General features: G+C 41.1%; 1 protein-coding gene and 1 pseudogene across 1 annotated transcript in view; one reads left to right on the top strand and one right to left on the bottom strand.

Moving 5' to 3' along the window:
• WDFY2 (WD repeat and FYVE domain containing 2) overlaps window positions 1–19974 on the bottom strand; it is a 221229-nt gene that overhangs the window by 85883 nt on the left and 115372 nt on the right. The window contains exon 3 of the mRNA XM_070409110.1: window positions 17553–17626. Coding sequence (XP_070265211.1) covers window positions 17553–17626 — 74 coding nt within the window. The remainder of the gene's footprint in view (window positions 1–17552; window positions 17627–19974) is intronic.
• On the top strand, window positions 1847–2566 carry LOC139005087 (small ribosomal subunit protein eS1-like; annotated as a pseudogene).

Below are 19974 nucleotides of genomic sequence, written 5' to 3'. Positions count from 1 at the left end.
CGCTCAACCACTCCCTATGACATTCACTGACCACCAGGGGGCAGATGCTCCAATCGGTAGTTTAGCTTGCTGCTGGGGTCCGGCCTATCAGGACTGAGTGAGATGGGCCGGACACGCCCTGGAGCCCTCTCACAGTCCCTCCCCAGCTGGCCAACCTCCCACGTCCCTCCCCAGCCCGATTATGCACCGGTGGGGTCCCTCGGCCTGGCCTGTGCCTTCTCACAATCCAGGACCTCTCGGGAGATGTCGGAGAGCCGGTTTCAGACCGATCCTGCTCAATGCAGGACTGTACCCTGGCGGTCAGTGCGCTCCCATAGGAGGAGTGCTGCTCAGCCAGAAGCCGGGCTCACAGCTGGCAAGTGCAGCAGCAGTGGTGGGAGCCTCTCCCACCTCTGCGGCAGCACTAAGGATGTCTGACTAACGGTTTAGGTCTGAGGGCTCCCAGATTGTGAGAGGGCTCAGGCCGGGCTGAGGGACCCCTCCCCCTGCCTGAGTGCAGGAATTTTGTGCACTGGGCCTCTAGTAATAAAATAAAACAAGCCTAAATCAGAAAAAAAAACAGTACGCTTGGAAGTAGGAACTAGATTCCTCAATTTGGGGGTCAATGCTAACTACAATAGGTTTGAATAAAAATATGTACAATCACCAGACATTCAAATAATAAAAGAAAAAAGGAAGGGAACCTAATTACTAAAGCTATTACTTTTTGTAATCAATGCCAAAAAATAAAAGAGCACTTGGTTTTGACTCAAATCTCAGGACTAATCAATGTTTTACTTCCTAGTTCTATAGCAAAACACCATAATATGTTGCTTTTTTTTTTTTTTTACAATCAACATATAACATTTTATTAGTTTTAGGTATACAAAATAATGGTTTGATATTTGTATTCACTGTGATGAATTGTTTTATAAAGTTAACTGGTTCTAACCATGGTCTTTGTGCTAAAATGTTGTTACATTTTTCTGTATTTAAACTGACAGATTTTTAGCCTGAACATTATTTAAACCAATAAGTGTGCAGAGAGCAAGTAATGAGCAAACATTACCTATTCAACCCAATTTTACTAGCCAAAAATGGTGCTCACAAAAAACAAACTGGCTTAAAACTTCAGAGTTTTTAAAAATTTCTTTAAACTTGAGATGGCAAATAATTATGAAAAAAAACTCTAATTTCAGATAAAATTATTAACTTTATCAAAAAGTAAATTAAAGGTCATCTTTTCTTGAAATGAACAGAATTTCTGCTATAAAAATAATAATCAATATTTATTGAGACCTTTATATAAATTACCTCATGTGATCCTCTTAACAACTATGAGGCACATATTCTTCCTAATCTACAGTGAGTAAATTGAGCCTTATGAGAAGTTAACCAACTTGTACGTCATTATCCAGCTAAAAGATGACAGAGCTGGAATTCAGATGCAGAATTCTCTGGGAGCAGTTCATACCTCAACAACCAGGATATCTGCCCCTGATATCTGAAGGCAAAGTGTGTTAACAATGATTTCTCCCATGAATTCTGAGTAAACTCTACCTGATAAAGGGATAGAAGAGAGGAATAAAACAACCACTTATACCATATCAGAGCTGGTGGGAAACAAGGGCTTCTATAAGAATGACTAGAATGTAAGAATGAAAGTAAAAGAATAAAGAAACTCTGGAGGGAAACACGGGTGCAACTAGCTTGGTTTTCATTCACTTGAAAACTATTACTGAGGTTTCAATTTGTGCAAGGCTCTCAACTGGGTATTGGAAATACCAACGCATGTAATGTTTCCTGCCTTCAAGTTGCTCAGGCTAATGGAGGTTAGAAACAAGCAAACACAAAAAAACAAGGAAATATGGTGATCAGCAAGAACAAGCACCTTATGAAAGGCAGCAAAAGAGACAAAAAAGAAGCGGTTGATCCATTTTCTAAGGAAGATTGGTGTGATGTGAAAGCACCAGGAATGTTCAATATACGAAATATAGAAAAACACTAGCCACGAGAACTCAAGGAACCCAAATCGCATCTGATGGTCTCAAGGGTCATGTTTTTGAAGGGAACCTAACTGATCTGCAGAATGATGAAGTTGGCGTTTAGAAAATTCAAGCTAATTACTGAGGATGTTCAGGACAAAAACTACTGGACTAATTTCCATGGCATGACTCTTCCCCATGAAAAATAAGCTCCATGATAAAAAAATGGCAGACCATGACTGAAGCTCATGTTGATGTCAAGACAACTGATGGTTATTTGCTTCATCTATTCTGTGTTGGTTTTACTAAAAAAAAATTTTAAAAAAAATGCAATATTCAGATTCAGAAGACCTCATATGTTCAGCATCAACAGGTCCACCATATCTGAAAGAAGATGATGACAAATGATTTGAAAGAAGTGGTCAATAAAATGATTCCAGATAGCATTGCCAAACTATTTAACCACTCCATGATGTCTTTCTTAGAAAAGTAAAGTGCTGAAGAAGCCCAAGTTTGAACTGAGAAAACTCAAGGAGCTTCCTGGCGAAGGTAGCAATTCTAGAAAACCTACTGGGAATGAGACAGGTGCTAAAGTTGAATGAGCCCCCAGTCCAAGAATATGTTTAAAATTCAGACATTTAATGGCAAAAAATAAAAATCCTATTTGTGAGGGGGAAGGGGGGGAGGAATAGGGGAAAAAAAGAAAACAAGGAAATTAGAATTTACTAAATTTCTCCTATTTACTATTTTGAGGAACTCTATGTGTTATCTTACTTAATATACAATCATATAAACTAATATGTATGTAATATACATATAAACTAATAATTAATTACACATAAATATTATAGCAGAAATTTCAACTAAATGCTATGAGAGGCCTTAAAAAGGGCCTTTTAACCCTGCCCTAGAATAGGATAGGCTTCTCATAAGAATGGGTTTGGGGCTTTAAGCTAATTGTTAAAGATATGAGAGGAGTTCCTCAGGGGGAAGGAAGCAGGAGGTCAGTAAGAGTAACAGCCTCTTTTAGCAAGGGGACTCCATGTATATGGGCATGGATTTGCGAACCATACAAGTATGATATTTGGGTAAGAGAGTTTGTAATAAATGAAGCTGACAAAGTGGGCAGGAATTAAGAAATGTGAATTATATTCTTCCAGAAGTTGTTGAGAGTCTATACACAGAGGAGTGGCATGATTACACTAGAATTTTAGATATGTGATGGCAGAGTAGCTATAGGAAACTAGATAAGAGACAGTAGGAACAGTCAGGGGCTTACTGTAACAGTCCAAGCAAATGCTGTGAGGGACAGAAAGATTTAAAGTATTGGTGGAAATAAGCAAAAAAGGAGAGTCTGGAGACAGCTCTGAGGTAAGTCAGTAGGCCAGGGCATTGATTGCTGTAAGATTTGAGGAGGAAATGTAGATCTACTATAACTCCTACTTCTAGTTGTGGCTCCTTGGTGATGTCATTTACTGAAGGAAAGAGAAAGAGCGTATGTTGGGGAAAAGAGAATTATTTCTACTTAGAATATGCTAAATCACAAGTCTTAGAGACTCCCAGGTAGGAATGCCAAGTAAGCAGCTAGGAGTCATAGTTCAGGCTCTGGAGGACAGAATGGGACATCTTGAGAACTGTAGTATATGTAGGATAATTAAGCTGCAGGCGCAGATCACCAAGAAAGTTTGCAGCACGAGCAGAACCTTGGAGAGCACTGACATCTAAGGCTTTGCCAGAGAAGGAAGAGCCAGTAAAAACATCTGGAGAGCCCTAGCCCGTTTGTCTCAGTGGATAGAGCGTCTGCCTGAGGACCAAAGGGTCCCTGGTTCGATTCTGGTCAAGGGCACGTATCTCAGCTGCAGGCTCCTCCCCATCTGGGCCTGGTCCAGGCTCGTGCAGGAGGCAACCAATCAATATGTTTCTCTCCATCGATATTTCTCTCTGTCTTTCCCTCTCTCTTCCACTCTCTCTAAAAATCAATGAAAGAATATCCTCAGGTGAGGATTAAGAAATGATAATAAAATAAATCTCAAGAAAAACCAAACATCTGGAGAGAACTTGGGGTTTACTAAATTGAAAATAGGATACGCATGCATATAAGTCTAACCAATGGACACAGACACCAGGGGGGTAAGGGCATGAGTAGGGAGGGGTGGGGGGGGGCAATGGGGAGATAAGGACACATATGTTATACCTTAATCAATAAAGAAAAAAAAAAGAGAAGAAATGAAGATTTACTAGGGACTGAGCTTGACAGTATGGTAAAATGACTCCATAATTCAAACCAATAGGAGAACTGATAAAAGCATAAGAATAGAGGCTATGACAGTAGATAACAATATAATAAAAAGACGGTGAGAAAAACAGGAAAAAAAGGAAAATAGCACACTAATTACCCAACCCACTGGAAGGCACCTTTTCAGCTCTTTTCTCTTCTAGCCACGACAGACAAGCTCTCGGCAAAAGAACCTGCCCTATCTTTCCAACCCAAGTGACCAGTTGGACCTGAGTGATTGCTGCTGATGGAAAAGCTGTGCTGTTCTACATGGCAGTACAGTTAGCAGTCTTTTGGCAATGTGTAATCTGCCTCAATGAGGTTAATGTGTAATACTGATAGTTTTCTTCCTATACTAAGAGTATTTATGAAAATGTCATATTCACTGGTAACTATGAGTAGAGTTATCCCTCATCTGTGGGAATAGATGAGTGAACTGTGATTTGTGGCACCTACATTCAAGGTATAGTGCTACAGGAGTCATAAATAAACAGGGAGGGGAGCCCACTTTGTAAACAAAACCTCCTCTGGGTTACCACCATCCTGAGTCACTATAGCATCCAACTGCAGTAAAACAAAGAAAACACAAGCCCAGCAGCAAACCCCAGCACTGCACCTGTGATCAGGGCAGACCCAATGCCACTCCCTTCTCTAACGTAAGCTTCTAGGCAGCAAGGCTAGTAAAAAGCCTGCTTTCAAGACTCTCTCTGATTAGAGTAGATGTAGTAACACGATGATGACAATTCAGTGACAAAGGGACTATAAAAGAATAACTGTGTCCTTCACACATTTTGGCTTGAGTTCCCAATCTTTATATCAAAGGAATAAATGGCAGATGGCTCCTTGGGGTTAGTTTCATGACTCTGTTGTTCTCAAGGTACTCTGGGAGGAATGCCTTCAAGGGTGACGGACATGGAATACCATATCAGTACTTCTAGGCTCTGAACCTTGCGATCTAAAGGACAGTGATATGAGAACCATGACCCTATATATAGTTTGTATAAAGGATTAACTTAAAAAAAGAATTAGAAAAATATTTGTGCACATAGAAGATATTATTTTCACATGTCTACATGGAAATCCTATATAATAAAAGGGTAATATGCAAATTGACCCAACGGCTGTTCTACTGGTCGCTATGTTGCACACTGATCACCAGGGGGCAATGCAGGAGCTGCCCCTGGTGGTCAGTGTGCTCCCACAGGGGAAGTGCCACTCAGCCAGAAGCCCTGAGCCGTGCTCATGGCTGGCGAGCACAGTGGAGGTGGTGGGAGCCTCTTCTGCCTCTGTGGCAGCACTAAGGACCCGTCGGGGGATGTCTGACTGCTGGCAGGCAGACATCCCCCAGGGGTCCTGGACTGCAAGAAGGCGCAGGCCAGGCTGAGAGCCTCCCTTCCCCCGCTCCCCAGTGCATGAATGTCGTGCAATGGGCTTCTAGTAATTAATAAAATATTTGTGACAGATTCCTAGTGTTAAAAAAATTGTAGGACTACAGATAGCTCTCTGGACACTGGCCCCTAAAATTCAGACTCCCAAATGAATAGTAAGTTATATAGCTCTTGATGGCTGGTAACCTTCCCTCCTCCTATACTCTTAGTCCACTAAGGTTGTCTCTTGTGACGAGAAATTTGCTACATCTTCTCCAGTCACCCATTCAGAGTATCTTTAGTAATTGCACACTTCTCTGAGCCCAACCTTCTCCTGAGGGTGATGAAAATTAAAATGGCAACAACTTGGATAAAAAAAAACTTTGCAGAAAAAACTTGTATTTGACAGTCCACATTTTGCAAATTACTGGTAAATTACTGTGATAAGCCAGCAAAGACTGAGTGAAAATGGGACTAGAAATAAGTTGAGTCATCCTAAGGAGTATGCCACCATGAAGCCACTTCCTCTTCTCTGGAACCAGCCAACTAAATCCACATGACATAGATTATAACCAAGGCTTCTGGTTACCACCAGTGGAGGATGCTGCTGCTAATGACAATAATGTTGCCAGAAGCTAACATTTATGGAGCACTTGATATACAAAGGCACTGTTCTAAAAGCTTAATGTATATTATGTCAGATAATCCTCACAACAACTCTATAAAATGGATATATTATTCTCGTTTTACAAATAAGAAAACTAAGAGTAGAGCAACTTGCCCAGGGTGACACAACTTGTAGAGTAAGAGCTGTGATTTGACTCAGGCAGTTTGATCCAGAGTCTCTGTTCTTAACCTATCTATATTGTCAACTTGATTGACTATATTAATTAACTCACTCACTAATTCATTTGATAAATATTTAGTTACAATTCATAGGCACTGTACTGGGGTGTCAAGGATGTAACAAAGAGTCAAGCAAAACAGCCAATGTCTTGTGGAGCTTACCCTGAATATATGTACTAATCAAATAATCACCCATATAAGTATAAAATGGCAACTATGACAACTGTTACAGAGGAGGGGCACTCAATGCTGTGAGCAGTTATAATCCAGGGACATGCTGGAAGATTGGGGAAGACTTCCCTAGGAAAATAAAAAGTAAACTATCTGAATGACGATAGCTTAAGTAGGTGAAGGGAGGAAGGAAGCATATTCACAGAGAGGCTCTGTGAAAGGAGGGAACATAGTGAGTATAAGGGATTAAAAGTTGGCCACTAAGGCTGAAACTCCAAGAGGAAGGGCTTTGCACAAAAGGAGGCTGCAGAGGGCAGGGGCAGACATGGCAAGATCGCACAGGCCACGTGAAGAATTTTGGCCTGTGTCCCTAAAAGTAAGGGAAAGACATTAGAGATGCTTGGCGGAGGAAATAACAAGGTAAAATGTGTTTTTTTAAAAGATCCTTCTAGCTCCAATATGGAAAACAAATTGGAGGAAGCAGAAGGGATATGGAATGACCAGTGAGGGGGTCAACCGAGGGTCCAAGGAGAAGACGATGGAACAGGGCAATGGTGGTGCTGGTTGGGGGGTGGGAGGTGATAATGATGATGATGATGTTGATGATGAAGAGGGGTGGAAGCTGAAAAGTATTTAGGAGGTAAAGATCAATTAAGTAATGGACTGGATAGAGTCGAACAATGAGGAAGGAAGATGACTCCAAAAATCCCTGGTTCTTGCAAGAGGGTACGCAGTGGTTACAGTCACAAAAATAGGAACACAGAAAAAGCAGGTGTGTAGGGAGGAACAATGAGTCTGATTTTGGACCTGGTGAATTTGAGGTTCCTTTGAGATAATCAACAGGAAATATTAAGAAGGAAGTTGGAACTTCAGAGAACGATGTTTCTCTCTCTTTCTCTCCCTCTCCCTTTCTCTCTCTAAAACCAACTAAACAAAAGCATATCCTCGGTGAGGATTAAAAAAAAAAAAAGTCAAGCTATTATCAGAAAAGTTGAGTAGCAAATATAAAGCCATGATATGAATGAGACTGTCTTGAGAGAAATAGCGAGGGCCTAGGAGCAGAGACACTCCAACACTGAATCAAAGTTGGTTAGACGACATTCTATGATGCAGAGACAACACAGCCAGAGAGTAGGAGGAAAACCAGGAGAGTATTGTGCTATTGGATGTACATAAAGAGAATATTTCAGAAAGAAACAGCAGAGCTAATTGCTGCAGGGAGGTCAAACATGATGAGGACTGAAAAATGTCAGGTACATAGATCCACATGGAGGTCTTTTTAAAAAAATATATTTTCGTTGATTTCAGAGAGGAAGGAAGAGAGAGACAGAAAGAGAGAGAGAGAGAGAGAGAGAGAGAGAGAGAGAAACATCAATGATGAGAGAGAATCATTGATCGGCTGCCTCCTGCACGCCCTCTTCTGGGGATGGAGCCCACAACCCAGGCATGTGCCCTTGACCGGAATCAAACCCGGGACCCTTCAGTCCGCAGGCCGATGCTCTATCCACTGAGCAAAACCAGCTAGGGCTGGAGGTCTTTTGTAACCACAGCCAGAGCTACTTGGGCAGACTAATGAAACTAGAAGCCAGACTACAGTGGTCTGAGAGAGGGAAATGAGAAAATATAAGAAGTGACTATGGACAACTCTTTTGGGAAGTTTGATTATAAGAAGAGAAGTGAGACAGAACACTGGGTGAATAGGAAAAAGAGTTGTGATGTTTTAGCCTTTGTTTCCAATAAAAATTAACTTGAGTGTGTTTAAAAGCCAATGTGAAGGATCCAAGGTGTTGAGGGGGAGTTATTAAGGTATATCACTAAGGGAAAGTAACTTGAAAAATAATACACTCATCAATTCCTAGCCACTGCCTTTCTGGAGCATGGATATGCTGCTTAATATGGTCAAAATAAGATGACCACCTTCTGAAACAGTAACACAATGTTCCTATAAGGACATCCAATGTGGCAAATAACTCCTGTAGGTAGTATATAAGTAATTTCAGTTCACTGTGCACTCTACTGGATCTCCTCAGCACCCAATGTAAAATACAGGGTAATCTGGTGCCCCTATGGGTATTCATGCTACAGAATCTGTCTTAAAAGTAGGATCAAAAGGACCTTCAAAACTTTATAATTGCATGGAGGTACCACAAAATTGTCTTGGTACATGGAATGCTCTTGGAACCTGCATTCACTACTAGTTGACCAAGTTTTTAGATAACATGCAGGTACTGAACAATAGACATCAGGGTTACATGTACAGTGACATAACTAGAGGAGATAGGTTTGTCCTTGAGAGGTTCTCAAAAGCTCTATGATCCACACAAATCTTGAAGGCATGCTAACTCTCACAAAAACAGTGGTTTCCATGACAAAACCATCTTTAAGGAATGCTATATAACAAAAGGCTAATATGCAAATCGACCAAATGGCAGCTATGACATGCACTGACCACCAGGGGGCAGACGCTCAACACAGGGGCTGCCCCCTGGTGGTCAGTGCGCTCCCACAGGAGGAGCGCCGCCCAGCCAAAAGCTGGGCTTACATCTGGTGAGTACAGCCGCGGTGGTGGGAGCCTCTCTTGCCTCTGCAGCAGTTGGACATCTCCTGAGGGCTCCTGGACTGTGAGAGGGCATGGGCTGGGCTGAGGGTCCCCCTGTCCCGCCTCTTCCCCCCTCCACCCCCATGCACGAATGTTGTGCACTGGGCCTCTAGTTATATTACATGAATAAATAGTAAGCAACTAGCATGTTGGCAAACTAGGACTCTTTTTTTTTTTTTAAATCCTTACACGAGGAAATGTATTCTATTGATTTTTAGAGAGTGAAAAGGAGGGGGAAGGGAGGGAAGGAGAGAAACATTGATGTGAGAGAGACACATTGACTGGTTGCCTCCTGCCCACTCCCCAGGGCCAGGGATTGAACCTGCAACCGAGGTACACGCCTTTGACCGGGATTCCAACCCACAACCCTTTGTTCCGTGGGTCAATGCTCTAACCACTGAGAAAACCTGCCGGGAAGTACCCTAGGACTCTTGAGGCTAGGCAGAAAAGGCCATATATACATAAATACATAATTTTTATATTTAAGTTCATTGCAATTAGCACAAACTCAGAAGAGAATAACTATGTAGCAGTCTATAAAAAGACCTCACATTAGAAAGTCCAGTGCCATAAAATGATGACATGGCTTAGAAATGGTTGTCTTTTGTGGTAGAAACCATGGAATAATGAATCATAAGTTAGTATAAATAATAGCGAAGTTATGTAAGAGTTTAAAAGAAGGAGGCACTAGAGATTCTTGGTTCATGTTTCTCTGAACACAGGACCTCTGGGAACTTTCTTCAAATCAACTCTGTGTTGACCTCATGATTAGGATAGTATATTCATGTATGGTGTCACACTAGCAATCCTGGAAAGCAAGAATATTCCAGAAACTATATAAATTTTTCTGTAAGAACAAAATTTGGAATGCATCATGACTGACAAGTCAGCTTTAGCACTGCTGTCTCTGAGTTAATCAGGGGGAAGGTTTTCAAAATATTTTCTCTCCAGTACGAGTGGCCCAACTGTACATTCCATTTGGGTACAACAGAAGTGCCTTATTCATGTTACTTGTGTCAACCGATGGTCCTTGGTGCCAATTCAATGCCAACATAATCCCCAATATGAGGTGCAGTGAAGAAGGAAACTTTATTCAGTGCAAACAGCTCAATGTACAGCATGGCTGTGAAAACAGCTAGACTGTGAGGCAGCCCTGGGCCATGACTTTCTTCAGCTAAGCAGCTCAGCTGTGCTCTGCTCTGGTCTGCCCCTTTGCTCCGGAGTCACTGTTCTGCTCTTGGTGTTTTAGCTGTAGCCCTAGCCAGGGAAAATGCAGCCTTCAGTCTTTCCTAGAAAGGGAAAATGTGCTCCCTAAGCCAGAGGGGAACTGGCTTATATGGGCAGAAATCCCTGCTCCTTGTTCCTGATTGATCTGTCCTCATGTAAATAAGGACTCCCAAAATTCCCAGTTTGATTGGCCCAAAAGGCACTGTCCGGACTGGTCAGAATAGAGCCACTCTGGTTAGATGGAGCTGTGCAGCTCTGATTGGGTGGGAAAAGCCTTAGTCCTATTGGTTGAAATAAGATTCCAGGACTCCTTTATAAGGGCTGGCTCAGAGAGCAAGAACACAGTGAAAACAGGCAGTTCAGCAGTTCAGGGTAGGCTTCTCCCTAAAGTGCAGTTTGTGTAAGAGGCTCCTGTGTAGAAATGGCTGCTAGACTCTGTTTTGTTGTTTTTAATTTTAGTCCAGTTAGCCACCAAGAGCCCTTTCTAGTAGGTGTCTTCTTTCTCAGGGTTCATACTTTTCATCACTGTAGAATGTGATCTCACCATTTGGGTTTACTCCCTGTAGGCTCATTATAACCCACAAAAATACACAACTCACCCAAAGCACCTCATTAAATTCTTTTAAAAAAATCCATTTAGCAATGGCTTGATGCATGAAATAACACAGCTTCCAATTTATTATTGTCCATCCTAAGGCAATTTGTTGCCATTGGGCTGTCCTAGTTGTATGAAGAAATCAACTTGGTATTATAAGAAAATCTATCCAAGGCTCAGGGAAGTCCTAGCTGCCACCACTGTCTTGATATGTGACCTACCCAAAAGACCACTTAATCTAGGGGAGGATGGCATTAGATTAAAACTAAGGCCCTTCAATTCTAATATTTTATGTCCCCCAAGGGGATTTTGAATCATCCTCTTTTAATATCTTTGGATACCTCTTCCTGAAGGCATCATATTACACACTCACAAAATTGATTCCTAATCAACAGTTAGAACACTATTATGAAAATACCGTAGGTACAATATAACCAACTGTACTAAATTAAATAGTGTCCTCCTGAAATTTATATCCTGTCCTCCTGAAATTTATATTCACCTGGAATCTCAAATGTGACCTTATTTGGAACTAAGGTCTTCACAGACATAATTAGTTAAAATGAGATCACAACTGGATTAGAATGAGCCCTTAATCCAATGACTGGTATCTTGTGAAGACACAGAGACAGAGAGGAGGGAGATGAAAAGATGGAGGTAGGGACTGGAGTGACATATCTACAAACCAAGGAATGTCAAGAATTTCCAGCAACCACCAGCAGCTCCAGAAAGGCAAAGGATTCTCTCCTAGAGCCTCTAGAAGGAGCCTGACCTTTTTGATACCTTGATTTCATATGTATAAACCCCAGGAACTGTGCGAGAACAAATTCCTTTTTAAAGCCACCAGTTAGTAGTACTTTGTTACAGTGGCCCTAGGAAAGTAATATAGCAGGTATTGATATGCTGTAACTGGTGAGGACTCATCTGGCTGTCATGGCAGTATACAAGGTGTCCCCCCAAAATTCATACACACTTTGAATAATTATTAATTCCAATGGATTAAATTTGAAAAAGAAACATCAATTGAGCTGTTAAGTGTGCATACGTTTTTTGGGGATACCCTATATATGGGCTGTTACAAATACTAAAATACTTTGGACCTCCTGAATATAATAAAATGCTTAAGAGTTCAAGATCCTGGTTTCAAGTGATAATAACAGATATGATGATTCTTGGATTTCCTTCTATGGATGCTGAAAATTAATAAATAGAAACCCAAAGTTCTTCACCTGGCCTGTGCGATCCTGCCATGTCTGCCCCTGCCCTCTGCAGCCTCCTTTTGTACAAAAAATGGAGTTGGGAGGTTAAAAGAGAGTGAACTCTCATACACATATTACTCAATGCACACTACTGACCACAACAGGAAGAGATGTACCTTGCATTTCTGACAGGAAGTGCTACTACTTCAGCAGAAGGAAGAAACGATTCCTCCTTGTCCAGTAATAGCTCAGCCAATGGGAGACTGACATATGGAGCTAACGGAAAAATCACTATACTTCAAACTTTCAGTTTCCTCTAATGGACTCTCTGTTTAAAGCAACTCCTCCCAAGTGCAATAAAAGGGTGTTTTCCTCCTTTGTTTGTGCTTGGTTCACCATTTGAATGCATGTCCCACATTTTAATTCTTTGTTGTTCTCAAACAAACCCATTTTGCTGGAAAACTATATCCGGTTATTTGTTAAAGGTCATTTTAAAAGAGGTAATTACCTTTTATTTAGAAAAGTAATATCCCCTCTTACAGAAACTACATTCCTCTCCCTTGAAACTACAGGAAGGGGGATACTTTCTGCTTCCCTATTACAACAAGGATTCTTCTGCCTGAGTGATGACTATAAATTCTGACATCAATTCCCCATCTAAGATTCTGCCAAGACATACACATTCTGAATTCCATCATGTGAAGCAATTTTAGAAAATTAAGAAATACAACTAGTGAAATAGAATGACACAAAGTAATTCTATTGTAAAGTTGTTAATCTAATTGTAAAATATGAATCACCAAGTAATAATAAATGATAAAGACATATTCCTTCAATAATCCCAAAAGTTCATCAGATTTCTAGTCTTGCCTGAAAAAGAGGCAATGAAAGCCTCATTAAAGCATATTTTAGGTCCCACAAACTCTCAAGAACCCATTATGTTTCCACTTTTTAAAAAAAATATATATTTTTATTGATTTCAGAGAGGAAAGGAGAGGGAGAAAGAGATAGAAACATCAACGATGAAAGAGAATCATTGACCAGCTGCCTCCTGCACGCCCGCTACTGGGAATCAAGTCCGCAGCCCAGGCATGTGCCCTTGACCGGAATCAAATCTGGGACCCTTCAGTCTGCAGGTCAACGCTCTATCCATTGAACCAACTGGCTAGGACCACTATGTTTCTACTTAAGTTTCTTAGTTGCTTGCTTCATGTATGTGTTTATAAATTTCAGATAGCAGAGTTAAGCATAAAATTCTTAAACGACCACCCAAACCAGTTACTTAAACACAGGATTCACTCATATTGTGTCAACTGCTGAAAGCAATTTATCTTGCCAGCTAAGTGCCCAACTTGGGCTTTAGCATCCTGATGACTTAAACTGAAATGCCTTCTCTCCTTCATTCAACAGACATTTTACAAAGCTTCTACAGTCGTCCAGGAATTCTGTTAGGACACAACACTGACACAGACATAGTCTCTGCCTTCAGGCAGTTCACAATCTAGTGAAAGAGATCCACAGATAAAAAAGGCAGGGAATGCAAAGCCTTTAGCAGGAATTCTTTACAGATGCAGAAATGCTCCAGGAGAACAGACTGGGGTGAGGAAAAAGCCCAGGCTTCAAGGCACAGAGAGACAGCTCCTAGCTCTGCTGAGAGATGCTAATTGATTAAGTAAGCCAGAAAAGACATGTGTACTCTCTAGGCCTTAGTGTCCTTATCTGAGAAATGTGAGTAATAATACCATGGGAGGATTATTGTAAAGCTGGAATGATAGGATGTATGTAAAGCAGAGTGCCTGGTGCACAGTAGCTGCCAATAAATATTTAATTCTCTTTATGTTTTCATTCCTTTGGATAACCAATGTGAACTCACAGTAATATCTATAATAATAAAAGGATAATATGCTAATTAGACCGGACAGCCGAACAAGCCAAACAACCTTCCGAAAGTCCTTCCAGAAGACCTTCCAGACAAAGCTGGGACTGCAAGGGCCAAGCCCCTTGCATGAATTTTGTGCATTGGGCCTCTAGTATACTATCCCATATAATAAAAGAGAAACATGCAAATTAGCCATCCCTCTGCTACACTCAAGCCATGCCCACCAGTCACGCCCACCAGCCAATCTGAGTGACTATGCAAATTATCTGACAAAGATGGCGGTTAATTTCCATACGCAGGGGTCAAGAGCCCCAGGAGGCGACGGCGGCCATGGCCGCGGGCTTCCGGGACTTTCGCCGGCCCTGGGAGGTGAGGCTGTAGCCATACTTGTGGGCACCCAGACTTTCGCCAGTCGGGGAGGCGTGGCCACCCGCGCCTAGCCACGCCTACAGGCTCCCGGGACTTTCGCCAGTAGGGGAGGCGCGGCCACCCGCGCCTAGCCATGCCCGTGGGCTCCCGGGACCTTGCCGGTGGAGAGCGGGAGGTTTGGAGGACTTGGCAGAGCAGGAGACCGCTGGACATAGAGCAGAGGGAGAGAGAGAGGGCGGCTTGTAGGGCGCGGCTTCCTCTGTCACCCCAGCTTCCTCATCACAGCTGTGGAAACTGACAGTAGGGAGGAGGAAGTCCCACCCCCACAGAATCAACCAGAATCAGCCATTGGTCAGACAGCTCTCAGCGGCCTGATAGCCAGGACTCTCATTCATCTGCATCTCAGACCGTGACAGTAGCGAGGTGGGACTATGTCTAAAGAACAATTGTTGATACAACGTAGCTCTGCAGCCAAAAGATGCTGGCATTATCGACAGAAAGTGTCTGCAGAGCAGCGTGCGTCTGATCCTGAAAGAAGGCGGTGCCTGTCACTGGATGTATCTGAACAGCAGCTACTGGAAAAACGTCACTCTGATGCCGAAAAACACCGGCGTTATTGACAGAAAACCAACGTGCCTTTGAAGTTGAAAGAAGGCGGTGGCGACGACAGAATATGTCAAGAGAACATTCGTCAACAAGTACTACCAATACCAGTAGGAACTGCCTTCTCAGCGAAAATGGAGTACATGAGGATGCAATCCTCGAACATAGTTGTGGTAGAATGACTGTTCGATGTGAATTTTGCCTATCACTCAATTTATCGGATGAAAAACCATCCAATGGGAAATTTACCTGATGTTGTAGCAAAGGGAAAGTCTGTCCAAATGATATACATTTTTTATATTACCCAGCATATTTAAAACCATTAATGACAAACGAAGATTCTGACAATAAAAATTTCATGGAGACCTACATTGCATACGTCTAAATATTCAAGTTATAAATCAAGTTAAACTATTAAATAAAATATGGTCTCTTCCTCCAGTCTTGATAAATACACCTTCAACCACCTGGAGGTACTGATACTAATTCAGAATTTTTAGACTCCTTGAAGTTTCACACTATGGTGTAGTGACATGGGAGTGCCAGCCCACACCCTTCTCTTCACATTCCCCAGTTCAATCAACAACTTGAGGGGGCTTGTTCACACATGTGGACATCCTATCCACTTCAAACCCTAGCCACCCTTCAGGCTAAGGCTACTAATTTTGTACAGTACCCACAGCATGGAGGTGGACAGAGTGAGGGCTTAAGATGGGCATACCCTCTTGGCTCTTCAGATCCTTCATCCTATGGCAAAGTGTGGCCAGAATAGAGTCCTCTAATTCACAGGTTGCAAAGCAAGGCCTCTCTTGCCCAGAACAAAAGGTAGTACATACTGGGTAATTTACCAAATTAGAGAATTTACCAGATCAGTTTGTTACTGGTTAATATACTAGTTGAAAATAAACACGGTGGAACCTCAGTTCTTGAACTTAATTCGTTCTAGAAGGCTGTTAGAGAAGTGATTTGTTTGAAAACTGAGTCATTTTTTCCCCATTAGAAATAATGTAAGGTAAGTTGAATTAATCCGTTCCAGACCCCCAAATGATTCCGTTTTAATCTTTCTTATATACAATACATGTCTAATGTACTGTTTCATCTATAAATAAACACTTCTTTTCTTTCAGCTATCGAACCAACAATACTGGCCTTAAGTGAATCACTTTTAGCATTTGGTCCAGGGATGTCTTCCAGGTCAGTATGCAGCATCTTTGCTTGGTCATATAACACACTGCCTCTGAAAAGGCTGGCACTGGCTGCTTTTCATTTATCCAAATCAACAAGTTTTCCTACCTCTTCAATTGTGATCCTTGTTTCTTTCACACCCTTAGCAACATCAGCACTCTTGATGGCCTCTTTATGTTTCAAAATTCTGCTAATCTTTGATTTCAGTTTTGCCAGTAACAAAAGCATTCTCTCTTTTATTGCCTAAGAGACCCTTTTTGTCATGATGACATATCAGCTTGAAAGGGTTGTCAGTTCGAAAACTGAAGTTTGGTTCGATACCAAGACATTTTTTTCTATGAACAACTTGGTCAAGAACCAAACTGTTCTAGATGGGAGATGTTCGAGAAATGGGGTTTGACTGCATGTAAAAATAAGATTAAGTGGTAAAATCTGAGATCCCAATCTTTAATAACTTCAGTTCCCTCAAATTCTACAATTGAAGGGTCTAATACAGCGGTTCTCAACCTGTGGGTCGAGACCCCTTTGGCAGTTGAACGACCCTTTCACAGGGGTTGCCTAAGACCATCCTGCATATCAGATATTTACATTATGATTCATAACAGTAGCAACATTACAGTTATGAAGTAGCAACGAAAAATTTTATGGTTGGGTCACAACACGAGGAACTGTATTTAAAGTACCAGAGATTGAGAACCACTGGCTAATATTTACCTGGATCTACTATTCAGACTAAATGTAGATTCTGTGTTTTCTTTAAAAATTCATATAAATTTACGAAATTTTACTCACATGCTACAGGGAGTTAAGAGGACAACGAGGAACAGAAGAAAGAGGGGAAGGAGAAAACACAGATTATCAAAGACAAGATCAGATATGTGGTCTAAAAAAGTCATTTCTCTTGTATTCTGTCACTTGTGTGGGGAAGCATATGACACCATGATTAACAATCTGATCAAAGCCACTAGTATCACAGCTTGTTCCCACTAACACACAGATTTGTGTAGTTCACTTGCTGGCCTCATAATGCCCCTATTCTAGGCACTGTGTACACTGTAAATCAAGCTGAATTTTATCAGCATTGAGTCTAATGATAGCTCTCCCTATACCTCAACATAAATTGCTGCACTGCAATTTTTACTTTACTTAGCAAGAAAATTCACTTGTTAATTTGAAAAAAAAAACTAATAAATAATTCTCATCACAATACACATATACATATTCCACAGGAAGGGAATTATTTTAACTGGAAATCTTATTTATGTGTACTTACTGAGATTGTACCATTGTCTAGACCTATGGACAGTCTTCTTGTTTCCGGATTAAAAGACATGCATGAACATGGAGCTGAAAGAAATGAACATGTTGATGAAGTTAACAAAACAATGATTCTCATCGATGCACGAGTGACTAGCTAAAAGCGTATGGCTATTTTTTTCTTTGGCCACTATTTCCTGAATAACAGTTCATTTAACTCCCACTCACCAAAACTGAAAACAGTACATTTATAGCCAACACTAGTTTTTCAGTTACACTTTTAATCAATATAACAAATAAGATATTCTAAAGTTCTAAGGGGCTTGGTCTCAGCTGTTCTGTCCATATCAAGTCTAAGTTTGCTTGAGTAGATTAATAATATTTTGTGCTGTGTAATCCTTCTGTCACCAGCCTAACTGTCTCTTCCACTCAAACCCCAACTTTAATAGAAAAAACTACCTTTTCTGAACTAGTTAAGCAAAAGAAAGATCTTATTATTCCCCCCTTGCCCCCACACTAGTATAAAAATCTATTTTGAATCACAATTGATTTGGGGTATGAAGACTAGCAGAAATCTTTTATTCTCAGCATTCAAGGAATATGCTGGAGATTTGTCTCAATCTAAATGAGAACCAACTTGACACAGGGCCAGTCTCTACTACGCAGTGGTTCTCAACCTTGGCTACACATTAGGATTACCTGGGAATCTTTTTAAAATCCTGATTTCTGGGCCTCATCCTCCGGAAATTCTGTTTCTTTGTTATGGGGTGGGGCCACAACATTAGTAACAAAGAAACAGAATTTCTGGAGGATGAGGCCCAGAAATCAGGATTTTAAAAAGATTCCCAGGTGATTCTAATGTGCAGCCAAGGTTGAGAACCACTGCACAGGAAAGAAACCAGGTGAGTCAGTTCACCCTGTCCTGGACAGGGCTACCCGGTTCTGCAAGAATGACCTCAGCTTAAGTAAATTAAGCATGTCTGGAAGCCACGTGTGGCCAGGAAGTGCTTGCTAAACAGTCAGCTTCCAGGTGCCTGCCTTATCAACCTATACTTGCTTGTAAGAATGGAGGCCTTTTGACAATTTGTCCTATACTAAAATAGTTGTTATAAAGAGTCCTACACAATTTTTTGCGGAGACAAAGAAACAGGACAAAACTATCAAGGGAGGATATTGAGTTCAGAACCACACTTTTGAGGTCTCTCAAGAGGCTTCTAGAGTCTGTCGATAAACTTGATGAGATGTACAGGAAATCTAATGAGACCCTCGATGGTGTGATAAAGGACCATCTAGAAAGTAAGCATACACTGACTGAAATAAAGAATATTATACAGACTCCCAACAGCAGACCAGAGGATCGCAAGAATCAAGTCAAAGATTTGAAATACGAAGAAGCAAAAAACACCCAACCGGAAAAGCAAAGTGAAAAAAGAATCCAAAAATATGAAGATAGTGTAAGGAGCCTCTGGGACAGCTTCAAACATACCAACATCAGAATTATAGGGGTACCAGAAGATGAGAGAGAGCAAGATATTGAAAACCTATTTGAAGAAATAATGACAGAAAACTTCCCCCACCTGGTAAAAGAAATAGTCTTACAGGTCCAAGAAGCGCAGAGAACCCCAAACAAAAGGAATCCAAAGAGGACCACACCAAGACACATCATCATTAAAATGCCAAGAGCAAAAGACAAAGAGAGAATCTTAAAAGCAGCAAGAGAAAGAAACTCAGTTACTTACAAGGGAATACCCATATGACTGTCAGCTGATTTCTCAACAGAAACTTTGCAGGCCAGAAGGGAGTGGCAAGAAATATTCAAAGTGATGAATGCCAAGAACCTACAACCAAGATTACTTTATCCAGCAAAGCTATCATTCAGAATTGAAGGTCAGATAAAGAGCTTCACAGATAAGGAAAAGCTAAAGGAGTTCATCACCACCAAACCAGTATTATATGAAATGCTGAAAGGTATCCTTTAAGAAGAGGAAGAAGAAGAAGAAAAAGGTAAAGATACAAATTATGAACAACAAATATGCATCTATCAACAAGTGAATCTAAGAATCAAGTGAATAAATAACCTGATGTACAGAATGAACTGGTGATTATAATAGAATCAGGGACATAGAAAGGGAATGGACTGACTATTCTTGGGGGGAAAAGGGGTGTGGGAGATGCAGGAAGAGACTGGACAAAAATCGTGCACCTATGGATGAGAACAGTGGGTGGCGGGGGTAAGGGCAGAGGGTGGGGTGGGAGCTGGAAGGAGGGGAGTTATGGGGGAAAAAAAGAGGAACAAATGTAATAATCTGAACAATAAAGATTTAATAAAAAAATAAATAAAATAAAATTAAATAAATAAATAAATAAAGAGTCCTACACAATTTTTAAAAAATTCCCCCTATCTTCACAGTAGCGCTGTAGATCATGAACTATTCATT

This window comes from Myotis yumanensis, unplaced genomic scaffold (assembly GCF_028538775.1).
Source record: "Myotis yumanensis isolate MYYU_CA2020_CCGP unplaced genomic scaffold, mMyoYum1.0.hap1 SCAF_3, whole genome shotgun sequence".
NCBI lineage: Eukaryota > Metazoa > Chordata > Mammalia > Chiroptera > Vespertilionidae > Myotis > Myotis yumanensis.
The sequence above is the reverse complement of the archived record's forward strand: the minus strand, read 5'-3'. Positions and strand labels throughout refer to the sequence as shown.